The sequence below is a fragment of the Sylvia atricapilla genome, chromosome 3 (assembly GCF_009819655.1).
Source record: "Sylvia atricapilla isolate bSylAtr1 chromosome 3, bSylAtr1.pri, whole genome shotgun sequence".
Lineage (NCBI taxonomy): Eukaryota > Metazoa > Chordata > Aves > Passeriformes > Sylviidae > Sylvia > Sylvia atricapilla.
The window spans coordinates 84,242,293-84,256,668 of record NC_089142.1 but is presented as its reverse complement, the minus strand read 5'-3'; the positions used below and the strand labels follow the sequence as shown (position 1 = coordinate 84,256,668).

The window sequence follows — 14,376 nt, the reverse complement described above, 5'->3', positions numbered from 1 at the left end:
TAAAGTTGTGAACTCAGGTTTTGTTTATTTTTTAATCAGAAGAGCATTAGAAAAGCAACAAGAGAAGTTAAGACTAGAGAGTGTGCTTTGTCATCCTGTCATAAAAAGCATTTTGCTAGTATTGTTATTTCATCAGATTGTATATGATGTCTTTTTATCTGGAAGCCAAATTTAATTTCCAGTGTGGTAATCCATGCTGAACTCCCTCTTCCAGATTCAAAACTCACACAAAAACCATAAATCTTCAGTTTACTTCAAAATGTACACATTTGGGTTTCTTTTTTCTGAGCTGCTACACAGATTCTGGCTTTATTTGCTTCCTAGATTGCAGCCTGACACTAGAGGAGGAAAGGACCAAACCATTAGGAATAACTGTAGTATAGAAATAGGCACACTTTGATGATGTTAGTGACTTAGTTTGCAAAACCTTAGAAAATTAAGATCCCAAAAGTAAGTCTGAGTGGATATTTTTTCTTAAGGACTAATTTACACTTCCAAGTTTGTTAGCTGGCATGCTTTGCTGATCTGAGCTGAAAGAAGAGGAGAAGACAAAAAACTGATTATGTGCTGTATTTTTTTCATTTATCTCTTAGAGTTTCATACCCTTAACTGTGAAATGTACTTCAACTGAGAGAATTAGTCCTAGCCAAGCTGTACACAGTGCCATGGTTTGCATCCATTCCAGAGAACAAGTAGGCTGGCATTCTCTCAGCCTGGCAGTCATAGGTCCTATCAACAACACAACAAACGCCTGGATTTCCCAGCGGAGACAGCCCTGTTAGTGCAATACTCCAGGCTTGTCTGCCCATATCATTGCACTGGGAATGGGATAACAAGTTGTTCCTTTAAGTTATGGAAGTCAAACACAAGAGTGATGTTCTTGTTAGATGCCGTGTAAGTACATGTCATCCTTGGCACAGGACAAGAGAAGGCCTTCCATCAGTGATAGTAAACTGGATGTCTCAGCTGATTCAGATGAGTTTGCTTCATAGTGTTATTGCAGTGCTCAGTAATATCAATGCTTCTTTAACTTTGATCTCCCAACTGTTCTGCTTTTTCAGCTGAAAAGAAACACCAGACCACCAAGGCTCTGGGTCCTTGCACATTGCACTTCCCTATTGAAATCTTTCTGTTCCCTTACTCACAATGACAGAGCAGTCCTAGGCAAAGTCCAGGATGGTCTCCTGGGAAATGTCCACAGTAGTTTTCACTTTTCAGAGTGGTAAGTGGCCTTCTGCTGCCAGTCAGTCATCCTCCTCTGGATGACGGCTAGCCCCAGGTTACAAGCACAGTATAAATGGTAAGTACAGATACAGATATGAAAGAAATAATTTTTTCAGTCTTTTTCTGTGAGCAGTACCTCTTGTTTGAAGATAGGTGCAAAACCATATGAATGCTAAGCAAAGTAGGGATACCTATATCCAGGACATTTTAACTATAAGGGAGTATAATAACAAAATTGCAGCCATAGCCACCTGGCCATCTTCGTGTGTGTGTGTGTGTGTGTGTGTGTGTGTGTGTGTGTGTGTGTGTGTTTGTTTGTTTTCTTTCAGAAGCAGAAGTGAAACAGATGACACTTGCCATAAACCTCTTCCTACAGAAAAAATGCAAGCCCAGCTTATTTCCAGTGCATGATAATCATCAAGGCTCCTATGAGTGAAACTCTGATACTTTTTTAGCTAATGATTAACCTTAAACCCTCCTGCCCCCTTAAGTTTTTGGATTAAAAGGGCAATACAGAGACTGAAGGCAGTAGGCATGAGTGGTTTATTCTCTAACTCTATGGACTAAAGAGTGGAGTCATCTGACAGGGTTCAGGAGCAGTAGGCCAGGCAGTGAGGGGAGTGATCTTCTTAGGAATAGAAAAGAAAGAGGTTCTGTTGTGTGACCGACTTGAATTCAGGATGTTTATAAGCTTCACCATGCTGTTTTTAGTGGTGCCAGCAATGTTTGTATGGTACAGACAGCAGCTATTGACTTTTCCATTTATTCAGCTCCATACTCTTCTTTCTTCAGGGGAGTCTACTGTAATTAGAGAGTTTAAAGCATTTTGTTGTACAGAAGCCTAGTGTTTAGAGTAAGGCTTTACTTGTAAAGACTTTAAGAGTCTATCTGTGGCTTTAAATTCGTATGACCTGGGGTAAGTCATATAGCCACAGATTTGATTCAGCTTCCCAGACTGGAAATCAGCACCAACCTCGGAGTATTCGTTTAACTGAGATCTTTGGATAAAAGCTAATAGAAGAAAAACTTTATGATTCACACTCTTATTAAGCTATAAATGTTCACCCTTTAGTTTGGATAGAAAACAGATGTGGAGGGATAAAATTTCTCTGTTAGTCTCATTTTGTAAGCACTGATACCCTGATGTTTTATTGAAAAACTCTCCAAGGCAGTATCCAGGAACATGGGTATGTGATTCCTGGGTGTTTTGGGTAGGTCACATCTCGGAACAGTAACCTATGAAGTACTGAGCAGGGACAGGCAAGGGCAGATCAGCAGCATGCCCCTCCTCACCATGCACAGCCAGCAGATCAGCTGGACTTCACTGCTGTTACTGGGGTACCTCTTTTACCTCCTCCTGGGTGCTTTGGTGTTCCAGCTGCTTGAGAAGCAGGCAGAAACACATTTTCGGGACCAATTCCAGCTAGAAAAGCTCAAGTTCCTGCAGAATTACACATGCTTGGACAGACAAGCCCTGGAGCAGTTTGTACAGGTAAGAGGAAAAGGTTTTCATTATTTTGGCTCAAGCATTATTTTCATTAGAAGAAATTATACTATTAGGGCCAAGTAGCCAAGCATGATATAAACCGATCAGCTGTTCATGATATTAAATATTTAACTTTATGAATAACTCAAGCCGATTCATATACTTCTTTATCTTGATCTATGGAGTAACCTTCTTTCCACAGTTATGAACTCCTAAAATGTAAGTGCATCTAGTGATACACTTGTGCTACATTGCAATAATTTCAACTTCATGGTTCTCATCTCCGTCATTAATTATTCTTGCGAATTATGCATGGGAGAAAAAAAATAATCAAACTTAAAGAAGTAAGTTGCCCTTCCAAGGTTCTCCAGTCCAAACATGGCAAATTCTGCCCTTTTGTACTAGAAATTGTCTACTACCTTTGAAGGCAGTCCTGCACTTCCAGGCCTAAAGAAAAGATAAAGTCAACGGTCACAAACTGTGTTATCTATCGCTTATAAGAGAAGATAAAGGGCTTTTGTTCAATAAAACAGAATTGTCAGTTAATGACAATTCAATTACATTTTAATCTTTTTAATCTTTTCCTCAAAACTGGCTGGTGATACCTTTCCTGGTATTATAGATATGTTCTCATAATAGTACTGCAAGAACCGGACAGAAATTCTTGAACTTTGAATCCTTGAGTTTCTTTCTGCTCAAAACATACTCAGTTGCAGAGCTGGGTGCCTAAACAGTTTGAACTCTTTCTACCATGTAATTAAAACTAATAAAAGCTCAAAACAATTTGTTATGCCCAAGTCAGATACCTTCCATGAAGGCATATGATTTTCATCAACAAAAAGCCCAAACTTCATATATGGATTTAAGCGAACAGTGAAGCTCAGATCAGAAAGAGTAGAAAAGGTGCCTGAATCTCTATGTCTACAAAGCCAATGTTCCTATCACTAATACTGTGATCTATTACTTGTGGAACACTGGGCATTGGCCAGAAAATGACCAGAGCTTTCAAGAACTTACATGCCTAAAATCGTCTAGTTTTTCACCTTCATGACTTGGTGATATTACCTGTCCTTCTCCTATCTCTCCGATAGTTATTGCAGAGGTGAAAACCCTGATTCTCATTCTAAAACTAACTGTGATACTTTATGTGATTGAAAGGTTTATTCAAATCTCCACTACCCTCAAAACATTAGGGGAAGTCACATGTGTCCAGATTCTTCTCTCTCTGACTCCAGTGGGCTTTTCTTAGGTTTACTGCCATGCCACTGAGAATCGCATTTGCTGCTGTGTCTCTGCTGGATTAAACCAATTTCACTTGTAAGCTGTTCCTGATGAAACCGGCTGAGGGCACCAAATCATCTACAATGCACCAAGTTTCAAAGTACTGAGACTTGGTAGTCCTCAAGACATTATAGAGAGAGATATATATGTCTGTGAGTACTCTCTGAGTCATATGTTGTTTATAAGACATCAACAAATTTGTCTCTTACTAATATTAGTGAACACTAGTCTTCCCATATTAAATCTCTAATGCAGGGAAGCAGTTGTGTCTCTGCATGTTTTAACTATATGGCTAGGGAGACCTGTTCATCATGTCACTAGTTCCAGTCTGAAAAGTCACAGTAGTTAGACTGCAGTGAGACACAGTCCCTGGACTCAGTCTGTTCAATTAATAAGTACAAGATGTCTTAATGCCCATTCTTTAAACCTAAAACCTGCAATGTGAGATTCAACATAGATTTTTTGGTTTTTGCATATCTATTATCACTTATAATGAGTTATCACTTAAAATTCATTAACTTTTGACTCCATTATGCATGAAACAAATTCTTGTAATTCCATGTCAGTGAAATTACTGCATCAGTTCTACATAGCTAAAACTGCCTAGCTGAGAGATGCCTCTGAGCTGCAGCTCCTAACGTGAGCAGCCTGGAGCTTTGGGAAAGTGCAAATCCAAACTCCTTTATCTAATGCATCTCTGGTAGGCAAACTTTGGTCAGGAAATTATGCCAGTCTGACAGCATAACTGAGAAGCAGATCCATTGAGTAAGGAGTCCATGTTTTGATCATGTCCGTCATTTTTCAGCCTCAAAGGACATGATATAAATACAGACCAAAAGGGCCAAATCCTTGTCTATCACTACAGGTGGCTGCAATGTGTATTGGCAGGGGAACAGGAGCAGAAACAGCAGGCAGATTTTATTCTCTCCACATCCTACTGTAGCTTAATGTAGATTTTATATTCTTACTGTAATTTACAGCACATTGCTATTACATACTGACATACTGACAACCTCTCTCCTAAAGGCAACAGCTAATGTTCACCAACCATTCAGCAGCTGCCATAACCCTTACCTGAGCTGTAGATGAAAGGAACCAAGAGCCATTATGTGTCCTACAGGAACTTGTTTGTTGGGCACCAGGATACCATTTCATTCATGGGGTTCTTTCATGGGGTTGTATTTAACAGCACCAATTATACCAAGAAATCTGGCCTTGTCAATCTGTGTCTGAAAGGTTCAACATTCAAAGTTGCCTTACTGTTCTGTGTTGGCTTTCATGATGTGAATGTAACTTCAGTGAGCTCTTGTGCATTGAAATGCATAGAACTGTCAAGAGTTCCTTACAGGAATAAATTTAACCTGTGATTATTTCAAAATACTCAAACCTCAGTAGCTTCTGTGTGTTTATTCTAAGCAGTAAATTAAATAAGTGACTCTAGGAAATCTGACAAGTTGAGTTCTTTTCATTCTAAGAGAAGGCATTTAATGGATAATGCAAAGTTCTTTGTCATATTGAAAATAAGCTCTGCTGACACTTCAGTCATGATGTCACATGTGATGATGTCCAGCAGCCCTCTGATAAATTTTTTCCTGAATTTTTTATTAGATTTTTTACTGGAGGAATCCAATTAGCCACTATATTTAGGATACTCACTCCACTAGTACAGATCAGCTAATATTGCAGAACCTGTCCAAAATCAGATACCTTGTAGTAGTTATGTTCACTAAAAAAGCAATCTTTCTAGGAGTGGCTAACCTTTGAATCAAGAAAGAGCATCTTCTTGGGTCTCATACTCCTGGAACCAGCTAAAGCTGGGGTTGCTATTGACTCTCACTCATGCCTTGCATCATCCAAAGTCTTGAGAAGAGACGAATAAGTAATTCCTTCAGGCATTTTGCAAAATCACAGAGGCTGTGACTTAGCTTTTGTAAGGTATGTGACAAACAAGGGGATTCTTAAAACCCCAGCCACTGAGCAGAGGGAAACCAATCTCCCCTAGAGAAATCCTTGGTGACAGCAAAGGAACACAATCTTCATTTAGGCAACTGAAAGGATATTTGATGCAGGAACAGTAATTTTTTGGCACACAGTCGTTTTGGTCTGGTAAGAGCTATGTGGAATAGCAGAGAATATTTTATTAGTTAATCTTTCAGACTAGAAGAAGCTAATATTCACTGAAAATTATATGGAAGTCATAGCAAAAAATAGTAATTTATCCTTACTAGAACTTACATGGTGAAAACAGAAGTGAGCATGTTCCCCATGCCCCTACCCACAGACACAACTATACATTTACACACGTCTAAATTAAAACTTAAATGAGATTACTAGATTTCAGGAGGAGAGAAGAGCAACTACTTTATTTTTTATGGCACAACTTTAATTTTTTTCCTAGTTTGATCACTTTGGGGTATCCTTCACCCCCTTCTCCTTAGATTTCATCTAGCTGGGGAACCTGTCATACTGCAATGACCTGTTCTCCTGCAGCAAGAGTTCAAGTTCCTGGCCAGCTCTATTTCCAAGTTCTGCTATGTCAGCAGAAGTTCTTTCCAGTCCAACTGTTCATACTGTTTATCACTTTGCTTGCTCAAGATGAAAAAAATATTTACTTATCTCTGTTTCTGACATTCTTCCTCATCTTTGCTCCTTTGACCTTTTCTGCTTCAGGTCCTCATGGAAGCATGGGAAAAAGGAGTCAACCCAGAAGGAAACTCTACAAATCCCAGTAACTGGGACTTCGGCAACTCCTTTTTTTTTTGCAGGAACTGTTGTCACCACTATAGGTGAGGTACTCTCCTTAAAACTGGTATTTCCTCTAATTGTCCTGTAAAGCCCCCAGAAATGTGTAATTAGTGAACAGAATACTCCTGCAAGACAATCAGCTACTGTGGGTGCTGGTTTTCTATTGTTTTCCAATTATGCCTGTTATTTTTCCATATACAGTATTTTATACCCCCAAAAAAGCTGAGTGCCTACTTGGTACATGCAAGATCATTTTGTACATGGACAGCACATCTTTAAGTGGCTTTGAAGCTCTGAGTCACACTCACAACAAAATCAGACCTATGGAAAGTTGCAAAAGTACCTGGAAGAGTAATATTTTTCATGTTTAATTTTCAGCTAGTAGTAGTGAACACAAAGGGTTCATTATAAGCAATGGCAATTTGCAGACAGATTTTATTGCAGAAAATCATAGATCCACAGGTTCCTGAAGCTTAATGTGGTTGAGCTTCCAAGCTTACAAACATTCCATGATGCCTTCAGCTTGACTTTAGAGCCTTTTCATGTAGCTGTTTTCTTCTTTTTTTTTCTAGGTTATGGCAACCTGTCCCCCAGCACAGTTGCAGGGCAGATATTCTGTGTGTTTTATGCCTTGTTTGGAGTGCCCCTCAACCTGGCCTTCCTTAATCAGCTGGGGAAAGCTCTCAATGCTCATCTGCTTACCCTGGAAAAATGGGTGCAAAAGCCAGGGCGTGCCCAGGTACAGTGCCAATTTGCCATTTGTTTTCACTATTTTAAAACTAGTTAAAGTTTTCTTCTCAGATAGCTGCTGCTAGCTTAGGTTTCCTTGTGTGATCAACAGCAGTTACCATGGCCCTCTCTATCAGAAACTTGATACACTCAATTTACCTATGATAGCATAAAAACTATAGGCTTTTGCTTGAGGGGCCCTAAATTTGCCTTTTAAAAACCTTACTCAGCAAAACCATAGACCTGGTGACCTTGGCAGGATACGTGCATGTACACACATTGCCAAATCAAGCTCTTATTCTCCAGCCTATGCCAGCATCTGTCCAGGGTCTAGCTCTACACTGTGCAAAGGCAACTTATTTTTATTGGCCTAATAATCTGGCTGGAATTAGTTTTCCCTGTTTGTGCCAGCAACTTAGCACTTCCTTCTTTTACTTTTCTTAAAATGTGAATACTCCTCCTTACTTACAGTTTATTGGTGAGTCATTGAACTAATCCAGACATTTTTAATAAGAAAAGCATTGATAATGGAAAATACAAGAAGGTCATTTATTACAAAGTTAGTGCATGTTTCTGAGAAAAGGTTCAATAAATTGACCCCTTCAATTAGGGAAAAGGGAGATTAGATATTTGAGATATGTTGAAACATTTCAGAGTTCTGACACAAGTTTTTTCTTTTACATTTGTAAAATCTCTTGAGTCACTACATTCTTTATCTACAATGGGAAAGCTATAAAGGTACCAATAAATGCAGACTTGGATTATACAGGCAAGAAATTCTTTAGCTGCATAACCTCTGCCTGTTTCCCCAAACACACACAGCTCTACCACCAGGATTTTCAGTATAGCTAGCTGCATATTTTCTGTTTTTCTGATAGCAGCTCAGTGATGTGATCTTTTATTTTCCCTTTTCACTCCTGAGTTGACACCTCATTTCTGAGAGAATTCCTATGATGAGACAAAGCTTTGGAGCTGTATCTGCTTGTTTGCTCTGAAAAGTTTATTCAAGGAAGTTAGTTTATCTCCTTGTAAACAGAATCTTGTCATGCTCTGGGGAATTAATTGCAATCAGTTATTCCTTTGTTATTTCTGACTTATTGTTCCCAACATTACACATTTATACGAGAAAGTTCTCAAAAGACAGGTTAAAAAGTAGAATTGTTCATTTCGGTATACATTTTTATGCAAAGTTTATTATGTAATTAAACACTATTACAGTACTGGAATGAAGTAAATGAGAACAACTGAATTATATGTCAACTATAAACATGTCAATCAGTAATTCTCAAACTGCACTGCAAATGAGGCAAGTATTATTACACAGCTAGAGAGACACAACACATAATATAGAAGTGACTTGTCAAAGTCACCCAGTCATCTCAAGGCAAGGTTCTCAAGCTCAGAGAATTATTTTTCGTGTGAGATAATTCAGAGAGAGAAATTAAAACATGATATCTGAACCTTCCACTTTATAAACAGTGGTTTGGCTTTTCATCCAGTCACAATAGGCTGATTAATAGAAAATCACATTTCAGTTTGATTGCCGTTGAGGGCATTTTTAAATAACTGTAATGGGATTGTATCAGCCCACACAACATTAGTCAAAAGGTCACCAGAATGTGTTGCCTGGAAATGCATGAGTTCCTGATCATCATTCCTAAACTCCTAAAATCCCTTCAGGACCCATCCACTGATCATTCTTTGTACCTGTCTACTGCAATCACGTATACAGTAACTTATCTCCTTGAAGACAGATGTTTGTCCTGAGAGGCACCGATCTGCCCTGTGATAACACAAACCAGTTCTGCTCTGAGCATTTCTAAGTTAAAAATGAAAGCAGACAAACTGACTTCACTTAGGTTTCATCCAAACATATTTTTGGCTGAGCTCTTGCAAGCCACTTCATAAATCTTTGGAAGCAGTCATAGTGAAAAGAACCCTAATTTGTTCTTGCCAATCTTTGTTTCGTGAATTATGCACTACATGGTGATTTTCCTCAAAGACAAGAGCTAGTTGACTACAAGAGCATCTCTACTTGAATTGAAATTGTAAAATGAGTATGCCATTCCAATGGCTGTCATAGTAAGTCTGAAAATACGACTGCAGCATTCTTGAAAACTCATTGCAAAAAGCTTTTTAAAAATCCTACTTTTTTTCCCTAATTTTCAGATTTTTTTTCATGGTTAGGTACAATATCTATGTGCAGAGTTAACAGTGAGCTCAAACTGCAGTACATGGAAGCATTGGCTTATCCTTCATTTTATTGTCATTGCTCCCAGGTGGGGTGGGTTTCTGATTCAAGAGTAAAATAGACAAAACAGACACAGCAATTTTGACAAGACAACTGCTCCATGCTCTTTAGCTGCCATCTTCCTCTTCTCTTTCAGGTGGTTCAAACACTGGCAGTGGCCATCTTCCTGACCACTGGGACCTTGCTTTTCCTGGTGTTTCCACCATTAGTCTTCAGTTATGTAGAAGGCTGGAGCTACGGAGAAGGCTTTTACTTCACCTTCATCACCCTGAGCACCATTGGCTTTGGGGACTATGTAGTAGGTAAAAATCATCATGAACTGGATTGAGCTTTGTTGAAATTCATAACTGTAGTATAAAACTAAATACAGGGAGCATAGATATCCATTCCACTATAGATCTGGTCAAGAGTGAGCTCAGCCAGACTGGGAATAATGAGCTAATGTATTTTAGGATATGAGCATTTTTTTCTTGACAGTCAACCTGAGAGTTACCCAACTCATTTCACACATGCCACTGAACACTCATTCAACAGTGGCTGTGTCCAGGCTGGTACAAACATTATCAAGCATGAAAGGTGAAATACAAATAAAATTCCATTTTCAGTATTAAGACTTTGAACCACATTCTCCTAACACTGATTTGTTTTAGCAAGTGCCTACCATTCCCAACAACAAATCGTATCAAATATTAAATAATCAGTACATAAAAATGGGGACTTTACTGACAACCACAGGATGCCTCTGAAACTAAACAATCCCAGTGACATTACATCTAAAGACCTCTAGGTTGAGAACATCATGGTAGAGACACAAGAGGGGCTATTTTTACACACACTTATTTGAACAAATGCATAATCGTAACAGATTATGTCTAATGTGTTTATTTGTTAAAACCACTAGGGTTTCTTACTTCACAAGTAATAGTTCTCCTCTCCTAAAGGTCATAACTATGTCCCAAAAGGAGATAAAAATGAGTCCTATGCTGAATCTGGCACTGTGAAGTTTCATGACTGTATCAGCTGCACTGATTGTCCATGCTGTGGAACTATCCAACCAGGGATTAAGATTCTCATAACCACTTAATTAAAATGTCTACATTTCCCATATTATCCAAATGACTGTGAATCCCGGGAACTGAGATCATATCACTCTCCAAAAAGCAATCACTGCATCACTAAATTGTAGCTTTCTAAGTCATCTGCAATCCCCTGTGTGCCTCATGAGTAAAATACGATTAATATGGATTCAACATTTAATTTCCAAGACTTTTTTCCTCTGTTGTTGGCTAGGAACCATTGAATTTGAGCATCTCTGATTAATATTAGATATGACTATTTTCATTATATAGCCTCAGCTTCAGGGATTTCATGCTAACTGTGCTAAGCTTAACCTCAGAGTTGGCATAAAAAAAAAATCTGCTGACAGATCACACAAGCTCATCAACACATGCACCTTTGCAAGGACTGGAGAGGGTGTATGAGTATGTGTGTTTAGCAGAACAAAGCTGCCAAGATAAATATACAAATTTTCATGGGTTTTTCAGGCACGAACCCCAACAAGCACTACATCCCTGTGTACAGGAGCCTAGCTGCAATATGGATTGTTTTTGGCTTGGCCTGGCTGGCTCTGGTCTTCAACGTGGGAGCTGACTTGATGGAAAGATACCTTCAGCTAAAGTGGCACAAGTCTGACTTAAGCCTGGCAGAAGGAGACACCACCAAATTGGAAGATGAACCTGAGCAGCCTAGAATCCATATCCCTAGCTGAGCAAGGTACAAAGAAAGCAGTCTTGAAACTGCATCTTCCATCTGTGTCTCACACTAAGCAACCCCTGTGGATAAAGGACTAAACCACAGGTTGTGCACTGTTTCCTAAAGAGGGGAAATTTCCTAGAGGCACTGTTTCAGATACATGGAAGTTTCCACACCCTGTGTAGGCATCAGCCAGTGAAAACTCCAAGGAAGGAGCATATGTGGTTACACAACTGTCCTAGAGTTCATTTCACACTTCTCATTCTAAGGCAACTTCCTCTGAAATATTCAGTGATTCTAGTGGGATTCAGTCCTTATGGTCACTCATTTTCAAAACAATCCAGAGTGACTGCCTCCCAGCTTCAATAAGAAGTCGTTTCACCAAGAATCCCAAGTGGAAAAAGTCAGGTACAGAAATCTTTCTTCATTTCCAATCAGAAAGCAAACAAAACCACAGTGGAATATCATCAGTTATGAACACTTGCTTAATGACATCCACCCAATTAAGATTCAGTTGATATTGTCTGAAATGAACAGCTTTCACATAAAATGACAGCATTTCTTTGTTTTCTGGGCTAAAATACTTCTCTTTTAATTGTGAGGAAATTATGTGTCTGTCCAGCTCTGCCTGGACTGCTACAATTTGCCTCAGAGCAAACTGCCAGCTCAAAGCAGGTCCTTTATCACAGTCCATTTCACAGACACGCGAAAACAACTCTTTAAACTAAATCTAAAAGCAAGAAGACATCCTTATTTCCACCCAGATCAGAAATATCATTAGAGCCCAGAATTTGCTTTGGGCCAGTTCACAGAAGACCTATTATGCACCATACAGAACTCATGCTGTACATTTTGCCTCTAAATAAGGCCAATGATAGTTCTTGGATTAAATCTGTCCTCAGTCAGGCCCATTGTGTGACCCATCAGAAACAGGGAGATTGAATTTATCCCAGTTAATGTAAGTCAAAAGCAGAAGCAGCCAACCCCAAAGGAGCTGAAAAACCGAGGTACATATAAGCACCTAGAAAGGGACTAGTCACTGAGATGCAGATATGTAGCGATACTCTCAATTAAAGTAAACTCCAGAAACTTGATAAAACAATTGTCCATTAATTTGGTACCATGCTCAGTCATCACTAACATGTTCCATGGGTGTGCTTGTAATTATATATGCACTGCTATTTATTTAGTATGTTTATATCTCATAGTAACCATCAATTAATCCCTTTGAACTCATGTATAAGAGGAACTTTAATGAAAAGGATGAGTGAAATATGGCTGGGTATGTAGACTAGCCCCAAACTAGCATATGGCAGATTATAGGAATGTCACATGTCACCCTTTCAGCAGCTACTTTGATATTTCATTTTAGAGAAATGTCCATAATACATGTAGATACTTGTGTACAACATTAATTTTTTACTTTATACTTTCTGAGCTAGATTTATACTTCTGAGAAGGGTCACAACAGATGTTTGTTCTTACACCTGACAAGGTGCATGTTTTCTTTGCTAGTTGCTGACTCCTGCATAGTGCAGTGTGGCTACTCAAATCTGAAATGCTGGCATATAAGAATTCTGGTTATGGTTTATTCAACTAATTTAGAAAATGAATGTTCAAATGCTTATCCCGTCCAAGATTTCCCTCATGTCTTACCACTACCTACCTCACAGATTTTTATCTCCTCAGTTTTTGCAATGATCTTCCTCTATGCCCTCAGCTATTCCCATAAATTTATGCAATGGCTTTCTCTGTAGACTTTCACTGAGAGCAGCCAACTCTCTCTCGTCTGGCTTTTTGCATCTTTGCAAATCTCACGGGAAACTTTGTCTCTCAGTGTTTTCTGTTCTTCAGACACAATGTTTGCACTTGTTAGTATCATCACCATCACTACACTCTGTACCTGCCTTGTGTTAACTCCATGAGACATTTTTTAGGCCTCTTTATGTAAAAGACAAAACTGAAGTTCTGCTGACTTCTATATCTAACTCGTTTTCTTCACCTTGCTGGTTTCCATTCCTTCTGTATTTTATCAAGCCGCAGTCGGCCACAACACAAGCACTAGTCTAAAGGTGATCCTATCCAGTGTTTTACACCATGCTGCATGCCATAAAAAATGATAAAGAGGTTTATCAGGGATAGAAAGCACTTACTGACAAAGTGTTGCTTAAAATTATCCTTACTTGACATCTGACCGCAGGAAGTTTGAATTGTTTTTACTGCAGTCCAGAAAATTACTCCTGTATCTGATACTGATTTTGCAAAGTGGCAGCACATGGTGAGACTACCTCCTGGATTTTTTGCTACTGTTGCATTTACTAAAGCTAACAGTAGCTGCAGCTGTTCTCCAGCTGCCCAACAGAAGACTCAGAAATCTGCCTTTAAATCAAGCATATGGCCATGTTGGAAGAGAAATGAGAACGATACTGATGCCCTCTCCTCTGCTACATAAGCAATAGAAATTTCTTGCTTATTTCATGAATTTTTCAAGGTTCTGAAAAGCTCCTAAAGGTAATGCACATCTATAATAAAAGTTACTTTGAAATACATACTGGAAACCCTGGCCCAGGTTTTGAGCATGGATGGACCAAGTGCCTTCTGGCAGTGCTCTTCTAATAAAAGTGTAGTCATCAAGTATCAACTGACCAGCTAAGAAAAGTAACGTGGAAGAACTGCACAATCACAGAGACTTGCTGTAAGCCAGTGGAGCACACACAGGGATTATTTTGGTCTAATAACCCATTTTACTAGTGGTATATTTCTGCTCAGAATGGAGAGCACACGTGCCCAGCTCCAAGCATGGAAAACAGAACATTTGCAGCCTCTGAATGTGGCTCTGCAGGCTGTGGCAGAAGCAATGGCCCAGGCCATGCTCATCTGTGATGTGGAAAAATAGCACCCTGTCCTG

General features: G+C 39.1%; 1 protein-coding gene across 1 annotated transcript; it reads left to right on the top strand.

The window, feature by feature from the left end:
- The first annotated feature begins 2,503 nt into the window (after positions 1-2,503).
- LOC136359416 (potassium channel subfamily K member 16-like) lies at positions 2,504-11,484 on the top strand. The gene is given in 6 exon segments (XM_066316027.1): positions 2,504-2,716; positions 6,662-6,742; positions 6,744-6,777; positions 7,309-7,475; positions 9,853-10,018; positions 11,261-11,484. Coding segments are annotated over 6 exon segments (885 nt in total).
- The last annotated feature ends 2,892 nt before the right edge of the window (positions 11,485-14,376 follow it).